At 36.5% G+C, this 24,299-nt stretch overlaps 1 protein-coding gene across 3 annotated transcripts in view; it reads left to right on the forward strand.

Moving 5' to 3' along the window:
• The window catches only part of ARFGEF2 (ARF guanine nucleotide exchange factor 2), a 38,942-nt gene extending 14,659 nt beyond the window's left edge, over positions 1-24,283 (forward strand). Inside the window, exons 14-39 of one of the 3 annotated variants that reach the window (XM_075018920.1) lie at positions 145-346; positions 1,103-1,214; positions 1,808-2,013; positions 2,940-3,024; positions 3,116-3,287; positions 4,431-4,582; positions 4,765-4,893; positions 5,271-5,429; positions 6,637-6,784; positions 7,737-7,836; positions 9,155-9,195; positions 9,280-9,449; positions 10,096-10,247; positions 10,408-10,580; positions 11,717-11,877; positions 12,689-12,819; positions 12,919-13,048; positions 13,514-13,649; positions 14,423-14,561; positions 14,654-14,708; positions 14,971-15,085; positions 15,359-15,489; positions 16,588-16,756; positions 17,147-17,285; positions 18,449-18,566; positions 20,166-24,281. In XM_075018920.1, the coding sequence (XP_074875021.1) occupies positions 145-346; positions 1,103-1,214; positions 1,808-2,013; positions 2,940-3,024; positions 3,116-3,287; positions 4,431-4,582; positions 4,765-4,893; positions 5,271-5,429; positions 6,637-6,784; positions 7,737-7,836; positions 9,155-9,195; positions 9,280-9,449; positions 10,096-10,247; positions 10,408-10,580; positions 11,717-11,877; positions 12,689-12,819; positions 12,919-13,048; positions 13,514-13,649; positions 14,423-14,561; positions 14,654-14,708; positions 14,971-15,085; positions 15,359-15,489; positions 16,588-16,756; positions 17,147-17,285; positions 18,449-18,566; positions 20,166-20,342 (3,602 nt within the window). In that variant the 3' untranslated portion in view covers positions 20,343-24,281. Of the gene's footprint in view, positions 1-144; positions 347-1,102; positions 1,215-1,807; positions 2,014-2,939; positions 3,025-3,115; positions 3,288-4,430; positions 4,583-4,764; positions 4,894-5,270; positions 5,430-6,636; positions 6,785-7,736; positions 7,837-9,154; positions 9,196-9,279; positions 9,450-10,095; positions 10,248-10,407; positions 10,581-11,716; positions 11,878-12,688; positions 12,820-12,918; positions 13,049-13,513; positions 13,650-14,422; positions 14,562-14,653; positions 14,709-14,970; positions 15,086-15,358; positions 15,490-16,202; positions 16,757-17,146; positions 17,286-18,448; positions 18,567-20,165 lie in introns of those variants that run through there. The other 2 variants (XM_075018930.1, XM_075018938.1) reach the window with 2 other exon arrangements.
• The last annotated feature ends 16 nt before the right edge of the window (positions 24,284-24,299 follow it).

Consider the following 24,299-nt stretch of genomic DNA (forward strand, 5'->3'; position numbering starts at 1 on the left):
ATAGCATCTTCATGTAGTGTAGACTGCCAAAAAGTATACGTGATAAAATAAAAATATTGACTCATAAATTTCTACTAAAAAGTTTTGTAACTAAAAGCTTTTGACTGAACAGGATAACTTAAGTCTTGCCCTGTTTATAAATAGGTTCATATAAACAATCTGAACAGGAAATGGCTGAAGGTAAATGCCTTGAGAGTGGAGGGAGACGGAGTAGTGTCAGTTCCTTGGACTCTACTGTGTCGTCAGGAGTTGGAAGTGTTGGTACCCAGACTGCTGTCCCAGATGATCCTGAGCAATTTGAAGTCATCAAGCAACAAAAGGAAATAATTGAACATGGGATAGAACTGTAAGTCCAGTATGACAGGAATATAAAAGTTCACTAATAAAAAAACCTGTGGGTACAACTGTATTGTTTCTTATGGTCTTACACCGTCAAACCTTTAGGGACACTTACAAATTGATCTTAATGCTGAAGACTCTTGCCTGCTGTTGTCAAAAGCTAACACTGGAGGCTATTGTAGTTAAAAGGAATTCGGTAAAATCTTAGATGGAGTGGAGGGTGGTTTCACAGCTTTCCTTTGTGCTGGTTCAGCCACACAAGAGGGGAACGTGTGTCTATACCTAGGAAAAAATTGATTTGAGCAGGCAGGCTTAATGTTGTCTTACAGCTCTTACACCATTTGTTGTCTTTCATTGAGTTTGGAGAATTAAATCATTGTCGAGCTATGCCTTACTACTTTTTCATTAGTTTGAAGATCTTTATGCCTATAAATGCTATAAGAAGGCCTTAAGCTGCAACATTTTTAACATTTCATAGAAATTCTCTAATTTTTAATATTTCAAAAAGGTCAGGTTTTAAGTAAGTTTTCCAGCAATAACTTTTAAGCTTATCAGCAACTGAATGTACCTTATGAGATGTAGCCTATGGAGTGATATGTGCAACAAATGTATTAACTATTCTTTGACTTTTTTCTAACTAGAAGAGAGATACAGAGCTACAGCACAGAATCTTTGGTTTAGAAGGGCTCTATAAAACTAAAATTTTATAGGCTGTGACGTTTCAGTTGTATGTCTCAATTTCCCCATGTTTTTGTCTGAATAGGTTTAATAAAAAACCAAAGAGAGGAATACAATATCTACAGGAACAGGGAATGCTTGGCACTACAGCAGAGGACATTGCACAATTTTTGCACCAAGAAGAACGCCTCTGTTCTGTAAGATGAAATGCAACATAAGATAATGAATACTTTTGCCCCTATCATCTTCTCCCCTCTCTTCTGATGTCTGTATGCACTCACTCTTCATTTCATATTTCATTAATAGATAACTGAAAGTGTAAGGGTTCTAATGAAGGTACTTAATACCAATGCTACTTTCTACTTACTTGCCGTCCCAGGCTTTTTAGTAAAGTAGCTGTGTTTACAATGAGGTGCTGAAGGGATTCCCCATAAATGGGAACATGCATTTTATCTATATCTGCATTAGTAGTATCTTGCCAGCAAAGGAATATAATGTACTGCAGTGGCAAAGCATTCTCTTCTGCATGTGAAATTGGGCACAAGTTCAGCTTTCCTTGGCTCTACAGTAATGCACATCTTGCCTTGGGAAGTGAGGGAAGCAAGAATATGCAGACTAAAGGCATTTCTAATGACACTGGTTTTTTGTCATCCCTCTAACGGTTGCTCTGCCTGCTCAGTGAAGTGTATCAGTCTTACAAAACTGACAGCTGTGCAATTCTTGTACTATAAATTTTCTTGCAAAGTTGGCAGTTGGATTACACACTAATAACCGTCTTTTGTGTTTTTAGACTCAGGTAGGGGAATTTCTTGGGGAAAGCAACAAGTTTAACAAGGAAGTGATGTACGCTTATGTAGACCAGCTTGATTTCTGTGGAAAAGACTTTGTCTCTGCTCTGCGTATATTTCTGGAAGGTTTTCGTCTGCCAGGTGAAGCCCAGAAGATTGATAGATTAATGGAGAAGTTTGCTGCTAGATATATTGAATGCAACCAACGGTAATTCAAAACCTTTGTATTGGAGAAGTGCCTGAAGAATGGCTGTATTGTTTGTGGCCGTTAGGGGCAAGGTGCAGCTCACACTCATACTAGGTCAGGAACTTCTACAGACTTGCGTGAGGAGCAGATCTTGTTGCTAATACAGGTGCTGACCCTCTTCAGCAGCTAGGTGAAATGGAAACTTTGGATAGAAAGTATCCCAGTGCTGGCATTTCATTAAATCTGAAATACTTGCTAGAATGAATTATTGGAACAGCAATGCCCTAAGTATGTTCAATTGTCTCTGTATAAGCTGTTCTGTTTTAAAACAAATGTAGATCGGTCAAGTGTAAACAACAGTAATAAGAAGTAGCAATTGATAAAATTCAAAATATATGGCATAAATAGCTAATAAGATGTTACACATGTTTTTGTTTGCCTGTTAGACGTTGAACAAAATGTATATATGTTATTTGGCGTCAAGAAGGCAGTGTTGCTATTGTTTCTAATCTAATAAACTAGCATTGAAGTTTAACTAGGTGTTCAGGCTTAATTGGTTCCTATTCCTCAGTCCAGTTGGTGCCTCACTGGGTTGGTTTTGTATAGTTCTTTATGAAACCCTGGGAGTGAAAAATAAGCTGTTCTTTACCTTTTGTAGGATTACCCAAAAAAGGATAATGTATAATCTTTTGGGAAGGTACTTGAAAATTCCAGTCATTGCTAGTTTTCAACATTGTGAAGAAGATGCTTTTATATTGTTTCCCTTTTTATTTGCATTTTAAAACACTCAGGGCTTCATGCGTTTCTAAAGACTAATTTCAGGCTCTGTTAGCTCTTTGGTTGACTGCATAGCACTTCTGGGTGTTTTTCTTGCATGTAGAAATAGAGTTAATGGATTGAGGAATTAGGGCTCTAAAAACCTGTTTTGTTTTTTTTTCCTCCCTTAGGCAAACACTATTTGCTAGTGCTGACACTGCCTATGTTTTGGCATACTCTATTATAATGCTGACTACAGACTTGCACAGTCCACAGGTAGAAATTAAAAAAGCAAACTTGTAGAGGTTCAAATTTCCCTGAAACTTGCATTCAAAATCTGATATCTAACTTCCATTCTTTTTTACAGGTAAAGAATAAAATGACAAAGGAGCAATACATTAAAATGAATCGAGGAATCAATGACAGTAAAGACCTGCCAGTAGAGTATTTATCCACAATCTATGAAGAAATAGAAGGAAAGAAAATTGCAATGAAAGAGACAAAAGAATATGCAATTACAACCAAGTGTAGTAAACCAAGTAAGAAGGAACTAGAAACTGAAAGACCACAATGCTCTTGAACTATTGCAGTAACTTTCAGGATGGTGTAGTGGGAGTTCAGATCCCTTTTTGAAAATGTGTTGTGCAGTACATAAATTACTTTCAGAATGGCTAGTATAGATATTTGGAATGAAACTGGCTCAGTTAAGTAACAATGCTGTGATGGAAACATAGCTGTGTAAGTGCATCTGGCACCGTTGCAGAGAGGCACTGGAAACTAGATTTGGGGTTTTTTTTGAAGCGGAAGTGTGGGGGGAAGATGGTAGAATAACTGAAGGTGGCACTTACTTTGCAAGTTAACTTCTTGTTTTTATGTGCTAGACAACAGGTGGGGATTTGTTTTGTGTTGGGTTTTTTTGTCTCCCTATCAGTAGCACGTCATAGTTCAGAGGCTGGTAAGTGCCACAGTCCTTGTGATAATGTTTGAAAAAGAGAGCGATCAGAGAGTTTGTCATGGTCTGTAGTCACCTATCCTCATCTAGACCAAATGAGGACTTCTGTATGTAGTGTTCACTAGAAACCAGGATCCCCAGCTGTACTCTGCTTTTACTCAGAATAACTGGTATTGATTTAATTCAAATCAGTGACTTCTGAGTCTTCAGCATAGTGGTTTTTTCAGTGTTTTCCATGCTATTTGCAAGTCTCCTAGATCAAAATAGCAATGAAATTGTTTTGCTTGAAAATGGAAGTTGCAACTGTTACTATAAGGGTAAAGAAACACTAAGTTATTAATTTATTTATCAAGTTAGTGAGGGCTAGTTTTCTTCTGAGGATGTCAGGCTAAGAAGATGAAGGATCTTCCATCCATTTTTACAGGTGAAGTGACTTAATAGAGTATGCCTCTCTGACTTCCAATGATTAGGTCATAACATGTGGCATATAATAAAGGGCTGAATTAGTTATTTTGGATAGAATAAAGTCTTAAGTTGGGTTGTGGGTTTTAGTGCTGGAGTTCTTTACTTGCAACCTATGACAGCCTCCTCAGTTCTAACATTCTGGAAGATTTTTTATCTTTAGATTTCATTTGTAATACCTTTAACATTTTGTGATGCTCTATGTGAAGACGTGGAACATGATTTCACAAAAAAGAAACCAATGCACACTGTGTGATGTTGCCCTTAGGTGTAGCTAATGAAAAGCAGCGGAGATTGTTGTACAACTTGGAGATGGAACAAATGGCTAAAACGGCTAAAGCCCTCATGGAGGCTGTAAGCCATGCAAAGGCTCCTTTTACTAGTGCCACTCATCTGGATCATGTCAGACCCATGTTCAAAGTGAGTGTGAAGTTCTCCTATCTTCATTGCTAAGAGTTTTAAGCATGGGTAAAAGTGGAAAATTACTGTAAAGAGTTAGGTAATGCAACAGGTGGACTCTTTGGGTATATTTGGTTTCAGTTACCTAGTGTTTGGGTTAAAATCATAATAGACTTCTGAGCTTAGTTTCTTTCTTTCTTTAGCTTGTATGGACTCCATTGCTGGCAGCTTACAGTGTTGGCTTGCAGAACTGTGATGACACAGAAGTTGCATCCCTCTGTTTGGAAGGAATACGATGTGCAATTAGAATAGCCTGTATCTTTGGAATGCAGGTTTGTATAAGACTTAGCGCAGGGCTTGCTAAGGGCAGTGTAGGCTCTGGGAAGGAGATGAAGAATTACGAACAACTTACACATAGAAAATGAAGCATCTGGTCTACTGTCTTGAAATGGTAAAATAAAATATTACTGTCTCGTTTTAGTTTGTTTTAAGATCTTGATATCGTCAAGCTTTTCAACTCTGCTTTTCTCTTATTGCTGAGTCTTCCATTAAGAGCGTTTACTAACTTGCCTCCCACTCCTCTTCAGCTGGAAAGTGCTCTAATAGTGCCAGCTATACATAGAAGGGCAATTGTGTAGGCATGCTGGACAAGTAGCTTTCTCTAGCTCTTCAGGGACTTGATTATGGTGCTTGTTTCTCTGTCTTTTAGCTCGAACGAGATGCTTATGTACAGGCCCTTGCTCGTTTTTCGTTGTTGACCGCCAGTTCCAGTATTACAGAAATGAAACAGAAGAACATAGATACCATTAAGACACTTATTACAGTCGCTCACACAGATGGCAACTATCTTGGGAACTCTTGGCATGAGGTAAAAACTTGATTAATTTAAATAGTGCAACTGTGTTGTCCTCTGAAAACTTGCAGGATTTTGTTCTTCTACTAGTTTCGTTCTTTAGTAAATGCATTAGCTCCCGGCATGTGTCAGAACACTGTTTAAAATGTGGATTCAAGTGCATTATTATGTTAGTGGTTTATATATACGTGTGTGTGTGTATGTACATATATGTAAAAAAATGCATTGCATTTTTCTGGCAGACCCTATATACACTGTGTGACCAATATTGTAATTTTTGTAGGTGCTTTTGATATGGAATTAAAACCATATTAATATCTCATTTGACTTCAGAAAATTCTGCACAGAAACTATTGTTTACATGAACAAGAATGCAAAAATATACTAGCTCACAGGTCCAGACTTGTCTGTGCAGTGTTTGGCAACATCTATACCATGATCACATGAAAAACTAGGGCTAAAATAACTTGGTGGGGGATAGGTAAGGATAGGCTGTCAGGATCATATGTATTTTCTTACAGCATATTTTCCAGGAGCTCTTTAATCAGGTCTAAATCTGTGCTGCTGCTAAAAGGGGCATTCCTGCTGCATTCTGTTCTTTGGCACTAGCCTTTGGCTACATGATAATATGACCCAAATATTCTCTTGCTGACAAATTACTTGGACCTGGCTTACAGCATACCCTCACAAATGCTTGTGCCAGTCCAAGGGATGTTGCAGTGGGGGAGTAAGAAAGAAGAGATAGTAGATTTTGTGCTGATGGCAAGGCACAACTTTAGCGTTTTCACTGTCTATGTTGAAACATCATTACTCAAACTGGTAGCTACAAAAATTCAGTCTTTTCATCTCTCTGGGGCAATGAACTCTCTAGAAGATGAACTTCCAAGTTGTTTATAGTTTTGAAGCTTGATGCTATAAGAAATAATAAAAAGGTTTCCTCTAGTAGTTAGAGATCCAAGTTAGATTTTTGGGTACTGTTTATTTTGTCTCGTATTGGAACGATTGGTGGCAGCTGGTGCTCTTGAATGAATCACTCAACTTTATCTCCAGTTGTATTGGTAATGTTTCAGTTATATCAAAACTGTTACCATTGTCAAAGTTGTTTTAAAGGTTAGAGAACCTGGGAAGGTTATAAATATTAAATATAAATATAAAATAGTTGTTAAGAATAAAAATATAATGGTGTCAGGAAACACAATGTTTAAATATCTTTTGTTTTTAGATCTTGAAATGTATTAGCCAGCTGGAACTAGCACAACTTATAGGAACTGGAGTGAAAACTCGTTATTTATCTGGCTCTGGACGTGAAAGGGAAGGAAGCATTAAAGGCTATGCATCTGGAGGGGAAGAGTTTATGGGCCTGGGATTAGGTGAGATTAATAATCTTGGACTTCACAAAGATGCACATATAAGCGAACTATGATGGCTAAGAAAGCTCAATGTTATAAGATATTAAAATATATTTACTTGCTTCCAGGGGAAGCTATATTGGATTAATGAAACTTAAAAAAATGGAATCATATATTTCAAGATGTATTAGTAATTACCAAATATGTTCTAACTTTGTAATTTAATTGGGTTAAGCAATTTAACAAAACTCCTCCAGATTTATTTGCTGGAACATGTTGTTGTCAAAACTGTTTTACCATACTTACTAAGTCATGGTTTCATTACTGTTGTTATCAGTTCTTTCTTTTTTATGTTCTGTTTTTAATAGTAAAAACATCAGCCATTTATTTTTAGGAACTAATAGATGTTTCAATGATTGATAATTGGTTTTCCAAATGAATTTCTTATCCCTGCACGTTGGGCTTGCTGTTCCAGCTTCTATTGTTCCTGCATTATGTACAAGAAACAAACCTTAGTTTTTAAGCTTTAAATTAGAGGGACAAGGCAAGTTGCCGCAATCTTTGGAAAACCATCAAGGAAACACTTAAATTTGAAAATACTCTGGAGTTAGTGCTATACACAGTGATGATGCTGAATATAACAGAACTGTGCCTGGCATTAACTACTTGTATCTGACTTAGAGTTAATATTTTAAAATAATATTTTATCATTTCCAATTTTTATTAACAGCATTGCATCTGTTAATAAACACGATGGTCGAAACACGATGCCCTAAGGGGAAAAAACCCCATACTTCTTACTGGTTGTTTCATTTTGTAATAATCTGGCACAGATCTGGCATCTTCTCCATATAAATTACAAGCTAATTGGAAGCAGTAGTCACTTGTCTTTGTCTACTTGTGTAAAGTTGGGGTTAATATAAGTCACGATTTCATGATGCTAAATACTGGGTTTTAATGGCTTTTATTGCAGGTAACCTCGTTGGAAGTGGAGCTGATAAACGGCATATGGCAAGCATTCAAGAGTCTGTGGGAGAGACCAGTTCGCAGAGCGTAGTGGTGGCAGTAGACAGGTACTGAGAATATAATCTCTTTCTGGGGAAAACATAACTTGAAGTTACTGACCATTTTCACTTTATTTACAGACTCTTGACAGGAACTTTTGTTCTTCAAGCCTATTTCTGTTGTGAGAAAGATGCTGATACTTAGGTGCTTTCTCTGGACCCAATAAGTATATCTCTTTAGGCATGTAATAGTCACAAAACAAAAGACTGTCATGAAATAACAGTATAACTAATGTGGTGTATTGTGAGAAGGGGCACTGTGTATATTCATGTGTTTTTATGCCTTTTCTTTGGAGTAAGCCAGTGAAGAGCAGAATTAGGTTGGTATTACAGTATTCAGCTATTTTTGTTTTACAAATCTGATAACTGTCTCTAACTTACATGTAGGTATTCTGTGTATTTGGGGGGTTTTTTTTGGGGTTTGGTTTGGTTTTTTTTTTAAATTTAGGCTGAACAGGACAGGTATCTGAAATTAATAAATGCCCTTATTCTAGTAAATTATGGAATTTTCTTTGGTCTTGTAAACATCAGTATTTTGGCATTTCTTTATTTGCTGTTCTTCAGCTCTTTATTCGTTAGTCGCTGCATTCTTTTCTAAATCATTATCTTTCTCATCTGTCCTTCTAAAATCTTTTCTAAAGAGATGCTTCTATCATAAACCATGTGTTGGAAGGGGACTTTTCTATCATTATGGAAAATATTGGGCAAGCCTGTAGAATCATACATTCAGACTTGTAGTGTTTATTGTAATGTAAATGTCTGTTACCATATCAAAGTCTAAAAGATATGGGAACATTCTCCGCTTACCGGTGTTCTATATGAACCACGATCAGTGGTCTGAACTCCCCTCAAGACTCAAGAAGGGAAAATGGTGCATCCATAGTCTTTCTGCTGTCTGTTTTGATGGCCACAACTTAGAGTATTCTTGAACTATGTAAAGATCAAGTAGGTGGCTGACATCCAGTAAAGTCTTGCAGCAAATCTTTCTTCATGTCTTTTTATTCTCCCTATGAAATTTAACACACTGTCATCCAAATGACTATTCCAGCACTACTTGTCCTGGATAAAATTGTGAGCCTGCACCTGTTTCCTGCAGTGGGGCAGGAGCATAGTGGACTGTGACTTGCAGCAGGGAAGAGAAGGCTTAGACTAGGAGAAGGACATGAACTGCTGCCAAGGAGTAAGAATAAAGCAGTCGCAGAGTTCGTGGCATGGAGGATTGTAAAGTACCTCCAGGGGATGTGCTGACACTTGCCTACAGCACTAAGATGTGATTGACTCTTGTGGATGCGCAGCTAAAACTGCAACTCATTTATTTGTTCCATAGGATATTTACAGGATCAACTAGGCTGGATGGAAATGCAATAGGTATGTATGCTGACCATTTGCTGGGTTACAGGAACTCTTGTGATGTAACGTCCTGAACTTACAGTAGTGTGTTTTAATGTTCAGTTGATTTTGTCCGATGGCTGTGTGCTGTTTCCATGGATGAGCTGGCTTCCCCACACCATCCACGGATGTTCAGCCTGCAGAAGATAGTGGAGATATCATATTACAACATGAATCGCATTAGGCTGCAGTGGTCAAGGATTTGGCACGTGATTGGAGATCACTTCAATAAGGTATTTTTAAAAATCAAGTTACAGAACATACATGAATAGCAGAATTTCTTTAATCAGCTTTTTCCTTTTATGTTCTTAGTGGTGTAGGTTGTGATATTTAAAAAAAAAAAAAAAAATCCAGTAAAGGCACCTAAAGGAACCACCTATTTAAAAATCTAAAGTGTATAAATAGAAATGGAACTGATTATGGGAATGATTTTTAATCACTTCATTATATGATTTTGTACTTGTAATTTTTCTTTATGTCATTGTCTCATCCTTCTGATCAAATGCAAAGTTAGTTTTCCTCTAAAATATATACAGGTGATCCTGGAACAACAGTTATTTTGTTTAGGAAACTGGACCATGTTTGGGTGGGGATTTTTTAACCTAAGTTTTTGTTGTTTTTTGGTGGTTTTTTTTCTTAGCATCTAGCTCACTACTATAGTTCTGCATTTGTTGCATACAAAATCCATGGGTCTGTTTAGTTGGATCAAATGCCTGAGAAAGCCCTCTCCAAAAGTAACCACCTATTTTCTAAATATCTGAAAACTAGAACGTGCTAGCAATTTTTAATGGACTGACACGAAACTTGAATGATGAATTTGTTACTCATGTAAGTAATACGTTAGGCGGTAAGTGTTTTGAAAATATGCTTTTCTTCTAGGTTGGATGCAACCCTAATGAAGATGTCGCCATCTTTGCGGTAGACTCGTTAAGGCAGCTGTCAATGAAATTTCTTGAGAAGGGAGAGTTAGCCAACTTTCGCTTCCAGAAAGACTTCCTAAGGCCTTTTGAGCATATTATGAAGAAAAACAGGTGTGATGCACTGCAATGTCTGTGTTAGCTTGCTTTAGTCCTACTTAAAGATATTACTTGGTGTGGGTTAGATTGTCACGTACATGGAAGCGGCACAGTTACTTTGTGCCAGTGTAAAATTGTGCCACTTGTGAAATTCTTACTTTTCATTTTTTTTAAGATCTCCAACTATTCGGGACATGGTAATACGCTGTATTGCTCAGATGGTGAACTCTCAAGCTGGTAATATTCGTTCAGGCTGGAAGAATATCTTTGCAGTCTTTCATCAAGCAGCGTCAGACCATGATGGGAATATTGTGGAGCTGGCCTTTCAAACTACAGCACACATAGTTAGTAAGTAATGCTTGACAGATGAGTGTACCAAAATTAGCTTAGCTGCTTTGATTCTGGTTTAAAAGGCCCATCTGAATAAGACTTTCGTATTTCCAGATAAATAAACACAAGATCTTGCAGCCAGAGTGTTCAAACTCTGCAGCTAGGTCTTAACTGTTAAGTCGCCTGATTTGCTATGGACAGGAAAAACTATATATATATATCCGGAAAAACTATATATATATATCCTGCTACAGAACTTTGGATGTTTGGAATAGATTTAGTAAACTTGTATGTTGCTCCTGTCACAGTACGTTGTTCTGGATTAAGGAACACATTTCACGAACTTCCATGCCAATTCAGTATCATATGGTGGGAATCATAAACCTTGTGACTCTGATATGTGACTGCTTGTAGACTTTAGTTTGTACAGGCTACCTGCTCTAAAAGTCTATTTGAACAACATACTGCTGCCACTGTCAAAGAAATACAATCAACTCAAATATTCTTGAAATGGACCTTCAGTATTGATCGTAGCTTTCTTGCATGTCCTGAAACTGCCCTCTCCTATTAAATAATGTAGGAGAAAAAGAGCTATGGACATGCAAATAGTGACAAAACTTTTTTTGCTAACTTGAATTGCATAGATTTTGGGAGTTGTAGTTTGTTCAAAAGCTTGTTACATGTTGGATTTGTTTTGTATTTTGTATGGCCCTTAAGTCTGAAGTCTAACTACTTTTTCCTCTCTTGCTACAGAATAGGTAACTTAAGTAAATTTAGGTAACTTCATTCACAGCAGAGAAGATAACATCAAGCTTTACTGCTGTTATTTCTCAACATATTTTAAGAATTTTGGGTTGCATATGCTGTGAGAGGAAACTGAACCATATAAGAAGCCATAAAATAATCCTAGATTATAAAATTGCTAATTACCAAACCTGAGAAAATGAGATGCTGACAAATTTGGGTGGTGGGGTGGGATGGGAAAGAATGCAAGGGAAGGCAGAGAACCGTATTTAATCCAGAAGACCTGGTCCTTTCATGTTTGTCCATTCGGTAGTGGTATACCATGGCTGACATCTGTAGATCAATGCCAGTTTATCTATGGATTTCAATATCAGTAAATTTTATGAAGTGTATTTGTTTGTTCTTTGCAGCAAATATTTTTCAACAGCACTTTCCAGCAGCAATTGACTCATTTCAGGATGCAGTAAAATGTCTTTCTGAGTTTGCCTGTAATGTTGCATTTCCGGACACCAGCATGGAAGCTATTAGACTTATTCGGTTTTGTGCTAAATATGTTTCAGAAAGGCCGCAGGTATTTTCTTTTAATTTTTACCCTTGTGTATTCTTACACTATCTTCTACTGTTAAACTGAGACTAATCTTGTAACTAAGAGAGAGCTTTCAGACTCAAACTTCAGTCTCCCAGCAGGAGGTGTTTGTATTGAAAGCTTATTCAGAATTAGCAGTCATTTTGGTATTATGTAAGCAGTAAACTAGGACTAATTACAAAATTTTAAGTCTCATCAGTCCAAATTGGAAATAACTGAATGAAATAGTCCTTTTTTTTTTTTTTTTTTGGATGATGTTAGGATGACCTGGAAAACAATACTTCTTGTTCTATCACCCTAATTATATCTAGTTAAATTGGTTACAAACATGCATATTTTTCCTCATTGGTCTATTGTGTGACTTAATATAATAATCACTTTGCTGAAAAGAGCCTGGAGTTAGATTGCATTCATATGTTACCATTTCAAGACATGCATGCTGTATCTAATATGCAAGCAAAGTGTAGACTGGTTTATTACCTATATTTATATATTTGTTGCCTGCCACTGTTAAACTTGCTTCCTAAAGTTCAGACCTCTGCAACTTGTAAAGCCTTTAGCAGAAATTAAGTACAACGGGTTTAACTGCTTATTTTTCATATTTTTCTTCCCAACATTTTCACAAGTAAATATGTCTCATTTATATTTACATTTTACAGGATTTGGATGTTATAGTAGAAACTAAGCTAATTTTTTAAGTCTGTCTGTGCCAGTAGTAGTATCTAAATCTGTCAGAATTAGATTTTTGAGATTTATTTATTTCTTTAAATCTTTTTTTTTCTTGCCCATCTCCAAGGTATTAAGAGAATACACGAGTGATGACATGAATGTTGCTCCTGGGGACAGAGTATGGGTCAGAGGATGGTTTCCCATTTTATTTGAACTTTCTTGTATCATCAATCGTTGCAAATTAGATGTTCGAACAAGGTAATAAAGCTTTTTTTTTTTTTTTTTATTCAGTTAGTGAAAAGATCACAGGTATGCATTTTAACATCTTTTCCTCTTTTTCGTTGGGTTTGTTTATAGAGGCTTAACAGTGATGTTTGAAATAATGAAGAGTTATGGCCATACCTTTGAAAAACACTGGTGGCAAGATCTGTTCAGAATTGTGTTTCGAATTTTTGATAATATGAAACTGCCTGAACAACAAACAGAGGTAAAACCAAAACAAAACAACAACAACAAAAATGAAAAAAACCAAAAGGAAGCAAGCATTAGAGTTTGTTTTTAAGAACTTGGACAATCAAGGCAACAGTTTGTGTTGTCTTGTCAGTATATTTCTACCCCATGCTGCTCCAAACATAAGGATACTTTGTATTCTGCTGTATTCTGTGGTATGTATGAAACTTGTCATAGTATCCAGTGACTTATCTGTCTGTTCTGTCTGAATATTTTCATGGGGAATATTCACGCTTCGTTGTGAAAATGTATAGTTTTCTGAACAATATTCATGTGGCCAACCAAATGCTTCTGACAAGATGTCTGCAGTAGTAAGGCTTTTTAGTTTTATCTAAATTCTACTCCTCGGAGGCCACATCCTTTGAATAGCCATGTATAAGCCAAGTGCTATCATCATAGAAGAACCCACATAAAAATAAGGACTTTTCATTTTTTCTTATAGAAATCTGAATGGATGACCACTACATGCAACCATGCACTTTATGCAATTTGTGATGTATTTACACAATTTTATGAAGCTTTAAATGAGATCCTTCTTCCTGACATACTTGCACAGTTACACTGGTGTGTAAAACAAGGTAGCTTATTTACTTGTATCTTTTGATTAATGTATTTTTTAAATTCTCATTACTTGAGAAGAGGAAAGTTAACTGAATTTTGGAAGAGTAAAAACTACTATTAGGACAATATGTTATGTAATAGATGGATGCAGTATCTTAAATATTGGAGGATCATTCTATTTAATTGGTTAGACAGCTCTTCTGTTAATGTATTTATGGTGCTATTGTGACAGAGCAAAAACTTTTAAAGAGTTGTGTTTAATCTTCTACCGACAACCTTTCTCCATTTCGATGCATGAATAAAAAACCTCATTTATTGGCAGATATATACATGTATGAGTTATGATTTTTTTTTTTCTTCCCCCTGCCAACCATCTAGTACTTTTAAATATGACTTTCTAAAGAATGTGTTTTCTTTTGAGCTCCAAATCCTATGCCTGAAATCCTGTGTATTGCTAGCATGAAATGTGGGGTAACTACCTTGCAGGAAATCATAAGTTTCTAATTGGTGCTTTTCCTTCCTTTGTCTCTCCTTTCTTTCTGCTTCTCTCCTGTCCTTTGTCTTCACTGTTTGGATTTCAATCTCATCAAGTCTATTTTTAAACACTATTTTTAATTCAGTAGGCTCCTAAGCTTGATATTATTGTAATATACTTTATAAGTAGGCTTTGAGCTAAGATACCATGTGTTTCACAATATTGGTAAAAATGTTTAATGGAGCAGTAATAGACAATGCTTATTTTTTCATTGATATTGTAGAAGTTGATAAATATGGAACATTTCTTTCACAGATAATGAGCAGTTGGCTCGATCAGGTACAAACTGCCTAGAAAACCTGGTAATATTAAACGGACAGAAATTCAGCCCTGAAGTCTGGGGCCAAACCTGCAATTGTATGCTAGAAATCTTCAAAACTACTATTCCTCATGTGTAAGTTCATAAATTTAATTCTCATACTAATACCTGATTCCAGAGCAACAATACTTACCTATTTTTGTTTATTTTTTTTTTACTTTGTGAAGCTTGCTAACGTGGAGGCCTGTGGGAATGGAGGAAGATTCAACTGAAAAACACTTGGTAAGAGTTAATTCAGTGCAACAAACTAACTTGAAGGTTTTTGTGTTAAGTTAGCTTTTGAAATATTTTATTGTAAGTAAATACACTTGACCACAAATACTGGAATTGACATGAGCTTGTATTTGGTGTCATTGTAAAATAAGATATAAAGAATGGATGCAGGAAGCCTTTGAATCTAAGATTAGTGAAGTAATCTGAAAACTGATAGCTGGTTGGTAGTTAGTGTTTTGGATTGCTAGAATTGTTCTGCATTTTCTTCTAGGATTTAGACCTAGATCACCAGTCTTTAAGCAGCATGGATAAAAATGCTTCAGAAAGAGGACAAAGTCAGTTTTCAAATCCAACAGATGAGAGCTGGAAAGGTGCTCCTTATACAAGTAAGGAAAACATGCAAGTTTATTAAATGACCTTTTATAGCCACTCTTGGTCCACTTCTGTAGTTCTGTAGAGAAAGTTTTGGGCGCTTAAACTTGGGGTACATCTTTACAACTTCTGTTTATGCCTTGCAGAGAAATTTTCTCTGTGTAAGATAATTCACAGCATCACTAAATATCACTAAAATGCTAATGGTAGTGTAGTGTTTTGCTAGTCTGTTGTAAGTGAATTGTCATAAGTTGCTTCTGAAACTTGTGTTACTCCCATTTCATTAGACCAGAAACTATTTGCTGGCCTCCTTATAAAGTGTGTGGTACAGCTGGAACTGATACAGACCATTGATAATATAGTGTTTTATCCAGCAACAAGCAAGAAGGAAGATGCCGAACACATGGCTGCAGCTCAGGTACCATCAGACTTATTTATAATCTTGTTGTGGCAGTAAAGTACAAAGACTATCAAATAGTCTGAAGTGTGTTTACAAAATAGAGCATATAGTCTCTTCCTTTTTCTCTCAGCGGTACCCTGAATGTGTGTGTCATTACTGTAAGATGTGATTTTTTTTTTTTAACTGCCTCCAGTGTTTCCTGGCAGTCTGCCTGTTGGATTATTATATTATCATTATTTTTATTATCAATATAATATATTACCATTGTTTTTATAATGAATACATAGTCATCAAGAATGTTTTTTGTTTGTTTGGGGGAGAGCATTCTTTTCTGTTGTTTAGCCTGAGTGTCTTTATTTAGCCACAGTTGAGGCTTTGCTCAACCTCTAGGTGTTTATGCAGGAGGAGATGCAGAAGTTGAACTTTAAGGTTAATGGTCAAGTTTAACTCATTAGCTGCCTCATAGACGTCCTTGTCCCTGAAAATTCTGATTCTAGGGAACAGTGCAAGGTAGCTCTTGCTTGGTGATATTGTGAAGGCCCTAAGCTAGAAGTTTGGGCTAGTGCATTCAGGTAGTGTTTTGGGGATGGTGTACTTAAATTCCTAATGAAATTAGCTAAAAATGTTGAGCAATTTTCATGAAACATGACATTAGCCAAAGATGGGGAATTTCTACACTATGCAACGCTTAAACTTGTGCTATTTTTGTAGTTCATTTTGATGTTTTTCAGAATTCAGCAGACCTACTCAGCTCCTGGAGGAGAGGAAATGTTCTATATTGTATTGCTATGACATTTTAATGCCTTGATAAGGGAAGTTCTTACCTTGTTGCTCTTGATTTATTTATTTTTTCTTATCAATAACTAGGATAGATCATAACTGCTCTCTTTTAAAATATCCTACTGAAAGGAGTACAACCCTGGTATTTGACAGGACCATTCTGCTGTGTTGTATTGCAGTAATATTTCACTTGTACCTAAACATGGAATCTGGAGTTAGTGGTATATGGTCTGTGAAATATCAAAGTCTCTAAGTTTATATAAAAAGAATGTTATTGACATGCCTCTCTTGTGCACATGCACGCGCTCTCTTTCTCTCTCTGCTCCCCCCCTTTAGCGAGATGCATTGGATGCAGACATCCACATTGACACAGAAGACCAAGGAATGTATAAATATATGTCTTCACATCACCTCTTTAAGTTACTAGATTGTCTGCAAGAGTCTCATTCATTTTCAAAAGCCTTTAATTCAAATTATGAACAGCGAACTGTGTTATGGAGAGCAGGTGAGGCTTATTTTTAGTTTGATAAAAATACTGAGCTCCACTTACAGCTTTAGCTGTAGAGGTACAAACGTATACCATTGCAATAATCTGCAGTTAATGTGACAGTGTTGCATGCTTTTATTACTTGTCTCCTTCCTGATAACTTGAATAATTGTTTGCTAAATTACCTGCTTTTTTTGATTAAAGTAGAGCTACACAGTTGGTACTACTGTAGTTAAATATCTTTACAAACAGATGAGGTCTCAAATCAAAGTCAAGGAGGAGGAGATACTATCTGGACAAGAAATCATTACTGTTCACTAGTGGAAGTATTGTTGATAAACTTTACCTCTTGGCTAGTAACTACAAATGTGATTGTTCCCTTTCTCCCTATGTGTAACTGATTTCTAGGGTTCAAGGGTAAATCAAAACCCAATCTCTTAAAACAAGAGACCAGCAGCTTGGCTTGTTGCTTGAGAATACTCTTTCGAATGTACGTGGATGAAAACCGCCGAGAGTCCTGGGATGCTATACAACAGCGACTACTTAGGTAAAAGTATCAGCGTGGTTCTGATGTGTTCTGTTTTCAGCCAGTATGGTGCATCCCCGGATACAAATGTTTGAAGTTGCTGAGCAGAGTATGAAAAGTATATGGAGAGATGGGGAGGGGGTGGAGGGGGTGTGTGTGTGTGTGTGTGTGTATATATATGTATAAAATATATATATGACCATTCTTCATTAAAAGTTAATTTAGCAATAAGGAAGCAACTACTTGGAATAAATGAAGCACCTTCTTGCCTGAGATAAGTGCTTTTTTTACAAAAGTGGTGGTGTATGAATACTTTTCACATCTGAGTACATGATGATATTTAGAGGTATAATAGGGTACAGTAATCTAAACAGAGTGCAGTATAAACTGCTGTATACCTGGAACTTAGGTAAATGTAGAAAATTGTTAAATGAATGTAAAAAGGTAGTGGTGTCCCCTTTATTTGAGAAGTGAGTTGTTGGTACATGGAAGTTCAGAGTACTAATCTCTAATCAAATGTGAAGAACTCTTAAGCTTGCTGTTGGCACTAAAGCAGCGGATTTCAGTAGCAATCTGATTTATCAGCATCTATGGACATAGTAATCTTTTTAGTGTGCAAAAGGGGAGGTTCTATTCCTTCTTTAATTAAAATAGTGCCCCAAAAAAAGCCTTATTAAGTGGTACAGTTTGTACCTTGTGTTGACAGTCTACAGTAAGGACCAAAAATTTATTAATACAATAGTAATCCCTCTTTAATCTGTGATGCTGAGCTCTGCAGATCTTCATTAAAGCAGTCTGGATTTGGAGGGAGAACTCTTTCATGTTGCTGTTGCCTAAGCTGTCCCAGTGTAAGGATCAGGAAATAAAGTTTACAGGTTGAAGGTGACAACACTTTAATCACAGAATGTTTATGAGGAAAATCAGACTCTTCTGCCTCTGACTCTGTGTTTCTTTGTTGACAACATGAAAACTATTTCGGTTCAGTTATCTGTAACAACTACTCTAACAGAAAAATCGAGACAAGTTTGTGTAATTAAAGTTGTTGCATTTGATTGAAATCTTTCCCATGGGAATGCATCTTGTTTGAAAAAAAAAAAAATACACTGAGAGGACAAACAGTGCCTGTTATAAAAACTTTTAATTGGTTTTCTTTATGGTTTGTCCAAACTGTGTCATCTCTTTAGTGTATGCAGTGAAGCCCTGGCGTATTTTATTACTGTGAACTCAGAAAGCCACAGAGAAGCTTGGACCAATCTCCTGCTGTTGCTTTTAACAAAAACACTAAAAATCAGTGATGAAAAGGTAAGAACAGGCTGGAATTCATGTCTGTTTGCATTCAGGTATCTTTTAATTTCTGCTTCTGTTGAATTCAGTCTTTATTATCATCAGTATTGCAAGGTGGCTAGTTTGCTTACATAGTGTGTACTCTCTTTGAAATACAGTGATTGTTACACCTCCATTTCTTTTGCAAGCATTCTACATTGTAAAAATCAGATTGTTTCCAAGAAATTCACAGCTGTATAGAAATATTGATAGAATTACTGCAGAGCTTTCACATAAAAGCACAAATATTGTGCAATAAAGGATGGACTTGTGCTGTTATTACAGCTGCACAAGAATGGTAGAGGTAAACTTCACCACTACAAAATTGGAATTCTGGTTCCTTGACAGTGATGGCAAAAAATAATTTTGAGGATCTTGGCTGTCTTGAGGAAAAGGTGAATGCAAATATTCACTACGTTAGGACGTATAGAGAAACTTCTGGAAGTTGCTTACCTTTTATTTTTTTTAATAACTTCATCTTTTTCTGAAGTGTATGTTTTCCTGTTGTAGGTTTTTTTCTGTATTGTAAAGTGTGTAATTTCACTTTGCTCTTGTGTAGTTTGGAATGTTGTATTGCAATTTACCAATATTTTTTAAGAAATTGGTAGTAGTGGTGGCTTGGCTGCTCCATGTTGCAGCAATTCAGTAATGTCCCTGTGGTTATGGTGTGTTGTGAGAATAGTCTTAACTCTCTAGATAAAATGGCAACTTGGCCATTCCTTAGTACACAATCCCACTATCTTTTTATTGTAAAAGTTCTGTGGAGAAAGCGTTCCATTAACCTTCCCTATAACTGATATTGAGCAAAGGAATAGAGGACAAAACATATTTCCTGTTGTGTAAATTCATGACAGATTTGAATCTTGAATCCTGTTTGCAGTTCTGATCCCCCATATTGAAAGGTGTTTAATGGAGCTGGAGAAGAGTTGGGAGAGTGTAACAGGAATAAGGGATATAGACTGGTTCCCATACATGGAACTGTATGTAGGTTAGACTTTTACTCAGTTATTTTTTATCCAGAAAAGAAATAAAAATGAGAGCTGCATAAAGTCATTAGCATGAAGAGAGGGAAAGGACTGAATCATTATACTGTAAGAGATAGTGAATGTGAGTTTTGGAGATGGCAAGTCACTGTGGGGGTGACCAAACACACACATAATGGAGATACTTTTTCACACACCGGTTCAGCTGTGTAAGGCTTCGTTATGTACTGTGGATGGTATTTTAAAAAGGCTGTAGAAGCAACTGGACAAATTCACACCAGAGGGCAGTGTTTCTACAAGTTGTCCCTCATACTACCTCTAGCCTGAGAAACCCCTGAGGCACAAAATAGTCTGAGTCTTATTTTAGGGAAGTAATGCCAAATGCATGCTCTGTGTGTGGTTTCCTGTAGGCATCTGCTCAGGCTGCTGCAGAAAACAGACACTGAGCTTGATGGCCCTTTGGCCATCCAGGAGGGCTTTTGACTGAGTGAGACCTCATGTTTTAACAAGCTGATGTAGCCATGAATGTGGAAAAACTCTGTGCTTTCCTATAGTAATAGAGAGTAATGTTCTTTTTTCATACCTTCTTTGATAGTTTAGGGCACATGCTTCGACATATTATCCATACTTGTGTGAAATCATGCAATTTGACCTGATTCCTGAGCTTCGAGCTGTGCTACGGAAGTTCTTCCTGCGTATAGGTGTTGTGTTCAAAATCTGCATAACAGAGGAGCAGATACGGACAACTGGGATGAATTTACCTTCGTGGTAGCCCTAAGTAGGGTTGGTTACTTCAGCTTGTACATAAAGCTATGTTCCAGAGATGGATTAAAATGGATGGGAAAAAATGGGACCCTGGTGTATCAACACAGCAAGTTACTCTTACCACAATGGCATCTGGGGAGGAAGAAGAAAATCCTGTTCTGTCCATCCTACAAAACTATCAGCAGTTTTATTTAAATTATTGCTTACAGAGTTAATACAGTAGATGTAAAGCCTCTTTGTTTCAATGCTAGTCATTCTTATGATCAAGTCTGTCTCTTCTAGTCCTTTATCAATTGTTCAGTCTTGCATCCCAGCTAAATCTGATAAATCAGCTGGATTCCTCAATAGAAATTATGCCCCTTGGAAATAATGCATATAGTTGTATAGCCTTGTGATGTTAGCACATGTGTTCATAATAAACTATACCGCAGTGGCTAATGACCACCTAAGATCATTCTGGGTTTTTCTTTGTGCGTACATGACTAGACCAGGCAGCGTGTTACAGTTTTTGAAGTGGACAGCCTGTAGGATATTTGGGGAAAGGGTTTTCCTCCTGTTTAGCAAGTAATTTTTAAAACTTTTTTTTAATATCAGTGCTTCATTTTCTGAGACTTATTTTTGTTTTTACAGAAGGTTTTACATCAGCAGCACACAATAACATCTGCTCTATTTAGCTTGTTAGTCTTGAGTTAAAGGCATATTTAAAAAAAAAAAAAGACTTCAAACTTTCCATTTACTTTCATACATTGCCAGATCATGGACAGAGCATATACAATAGTATTATAAACAAGGTTCAGAACAAATAAAACCACCTTTTTTTTACCCTTGAGTACAATGTATTTAGTAGTAATAAGTCTGTTTAGCAAGAAGTCCTGTCCTTAATACATAGGAGGTTCTGTCTCTTTTTACTGCAGATCTGCAACTTCTGATTTGTCTTTTTGTGCAAACGATCTTTGTTCTCAACTATTAGTTCCTATTGTGATCTAAAAAGAAAATAAAAATTGAATTGCCATGAAACTGCTCTAGCAAAATTAAACAAGTTCATTCATGTATTGTAAGAGTTACCAATACATTTCTATGCTTTGAAGGTATCTGTGATGCAAATGTGACTTAGCACTGCAGCTTAATTTGCCCTAGAGATTTTTCTTTCTTTGAAATGCATCCGTTTCCTGTGACAACTGTTTCCATGACAAAATACCAGTTTACAGTTGAAATACTGCAGGACTGAGGTCTGTCCTTTGAAATAGTTTTAATTTCAAGTTTTAAGACTTCTCTAAACTGGAAGAGTGTGGCAGGATTGGAGGAGAGGTTCCACTTTGTAAAATAATGTAAACAAAGGTGTTATATTAACTGCTGTGCTATCCATAGTAGCAAACCTAAAATATAACAGTATTAAAAAAAAAAAAAAAAGAAAAAACCCAAACAAAAAAAGCAACCAAACAACCTACTTGAATGATATTAAGTGTTTAATCTGTTATTTTGCTTTTTAAATTGAGTTTCCTGGTAGGGTGGCCTTAGTTGTAGTTGTTTTGGGATATTCCACTCTAAGAGCTGTTGGGATTCTTTCTTTCTTTTTTCTTTTTTTTTTCTTTTTTTTATGAGCTATTTCCAAAGGGTTCATATGGTGCTTTTCAGTAAATCGGCTTGTTCTACATAAGCATTGTTTGGGAATGGTTTTGCAGTCAATAGTAGTGATAATGCTTTCACATTTTTATTTTTACTTTTTATTTTTAACCAAAGAAAAATAAATGGTGATTGCAGCTCTTTAACTTTTAAACACCCATTAGATAAAAATCTATACACTAATATTTAGTAGAAGGGAATATATGGCTATATTTTACAATAGGAAAAGACCGAAAAATAAGCAATGCTGATATTTAACTTGCTGCATTTGAAATGTCCTTTTGCTTGCATTTAGTATAGTTGCTCATTCCCTGGTAATGTCACTTCATCAATTACAGTAAAAATGAAGTATTTATTTTAATTCTATTTAAATCTGTAAGAGTAGTCTCTTCCTTTTCTTATGGTCCTAAAGAAAATATTTGAAACTTTGTTCTTCAGATTTTGAATGTGTCACTGTCTCATTGAATGTATACCCTTATCTCCTATCAAAACAACAAACTTCTTAAAGTTGCATGCTTTTTCTATATTGTACAGTTTGGAAAGCCTTACAACTCATGTCTTGAAACAAGTCTCTTAATTTTCACATCTTACATTACTTTACAATTGCATTGTGGGCTTTCTTTACTGTAACGTGCAACATTTGTACTATCACTGCATATAGAATAAGGGCATTTAATCAACCCTTTCCTTCACCCTTAGTTCTGAGACTGTTCTTTTACTTAAGTAAAGCTTTTATTGTATTTATACCATTTATAAACTGCTGAAATTAGGTATGTGACATCAAAACATCCTAGACTCTGTAGTGCATGAAAGAGAAGCGGGACTGGAATGCAATTGGATTGTAACAGCCTTAATCCTGTCAATTTTCTAGAATTGATTGTACATGTTAAAGCAATAAGAATGGTATGTTAAGTGTAATACCTGAAACAGTTGTATTCACATCAGGTGTTTGGTTTCCCTTATACAGTCAGAAAGACCATAACCCATAGACATCTTAATGAAGCTAAAAATGCTGAGCCAAAACTCCTGCAGTAGTCACTGCTGGTTCTGATCTTGTCCTGACTCTGCTGACATAAGACTTCATCTGCCTGTAGTGGTTTTACTGGCTTCAGTGGAACTATGACTGAGAACAAGATTCTGTGTCAGCATATCCTGGTAGAGATCGAGACATCTGTGCAATACATGAAGTAACAAAAAGTAACCTCTTAGACTTTTCAAGTAGTGTTATGCAACAAGTTAAACTATAAACTGATTTACCTATAATGGTATAAATATGGAGACTGCATGATATTTGTTATTACTTCTTATTTTGGAACCGTCTAGGAAATAGTTAGGCAGGGGGAGGATGCTAATGAGGAAAACCCTGAAAACTCCCTTTCATGTTGACTGTTGTGTTTTACAGTACAAGAAAATATTATTTTTACAGTGCTTTGTTATCCATGTCTCCCATCTGTAAACAGAACAATCTGAAACAATGTCCACACATACAAGCAACCACCCCCCAAATTTTAGCTCAGTCTTACTATTAAAAATGAGGAAGATTAAAAGTAGTAACTTTTAGTCTGAAGTAGAACCAAGCTTTTTCTGTCAAACGTGCAGCTCCCTTTAATATGTAAATTCAGTTTGTTCAGCACCTTTAATGTTATTTCTGTGTAAAATGTATGTTTTCATGTATTTAAAATGCCTAAGTTTTTTGAAGATCTCCGTATTAAGTGCATTTAATATCAATAATTTAAAAAAGAGCATTCCTTGCCCAATGGATGTATACATTTTTGAGAGAATACGAAAATTATATAATATGAAAAACTATGTAAAGTTTTCTACATGAAGATACTATGTATAATACTGTTATAATATTCCATGCTTTAATCAAGTGGTAAATCAATAAAGTTTTAAGAAGTGTTGGTTGGTTTTGTCATCATGTAGTTGATTAGAAGGCTTGTAAGCCTGCTCTCCTCCCCAGGAGACTAGATCACTGATGAGAATTAGGGGCCTTTCCCCTGTAGGGCCGTTGGTTGTTTTGTTTTGTTTTTTGTTTTGGTTTGGTTTTGTTTTTTTTTTAACACAACACTCCCTCCTGCCTTCCTCACGCCTCCTGCCTGCTCTTCCTCTCCGTCGCCCTGTCCCCTTTCCTTAATCAACAGAAGGGCTCCTGCCCTCCGGCCGGACCTGTTCCCTGCCCTCCCCGGCCCACGCCTCCTGCCCCCAGCCCGGTCACTGCGGGCGCCAGGCCGCCTCCCCGTCCCCCCGGCCAGGCCGCCGCCCGCCGCGCCCCTCAGGACCGCTCGCCCCGCCCCGGGGCCGGGGCCGAGATGGCCCGGGGCCTTGTGGGAAGAGCCTG

The sequence above is a fragment of the Buteo buteo genome, chromosome 2 (genome assembly GCF_964188355.1).
Source record: "Buteo buteo chromosome 2, bButBut1.hap1.1, whole genome shotgun sequence".
Taxonomy (NCBI): Eukaryota; Metazoa; Chordata; class Aves; order Accipitriformes; family Accipitridae; genus Buteo; species Buteo buteo.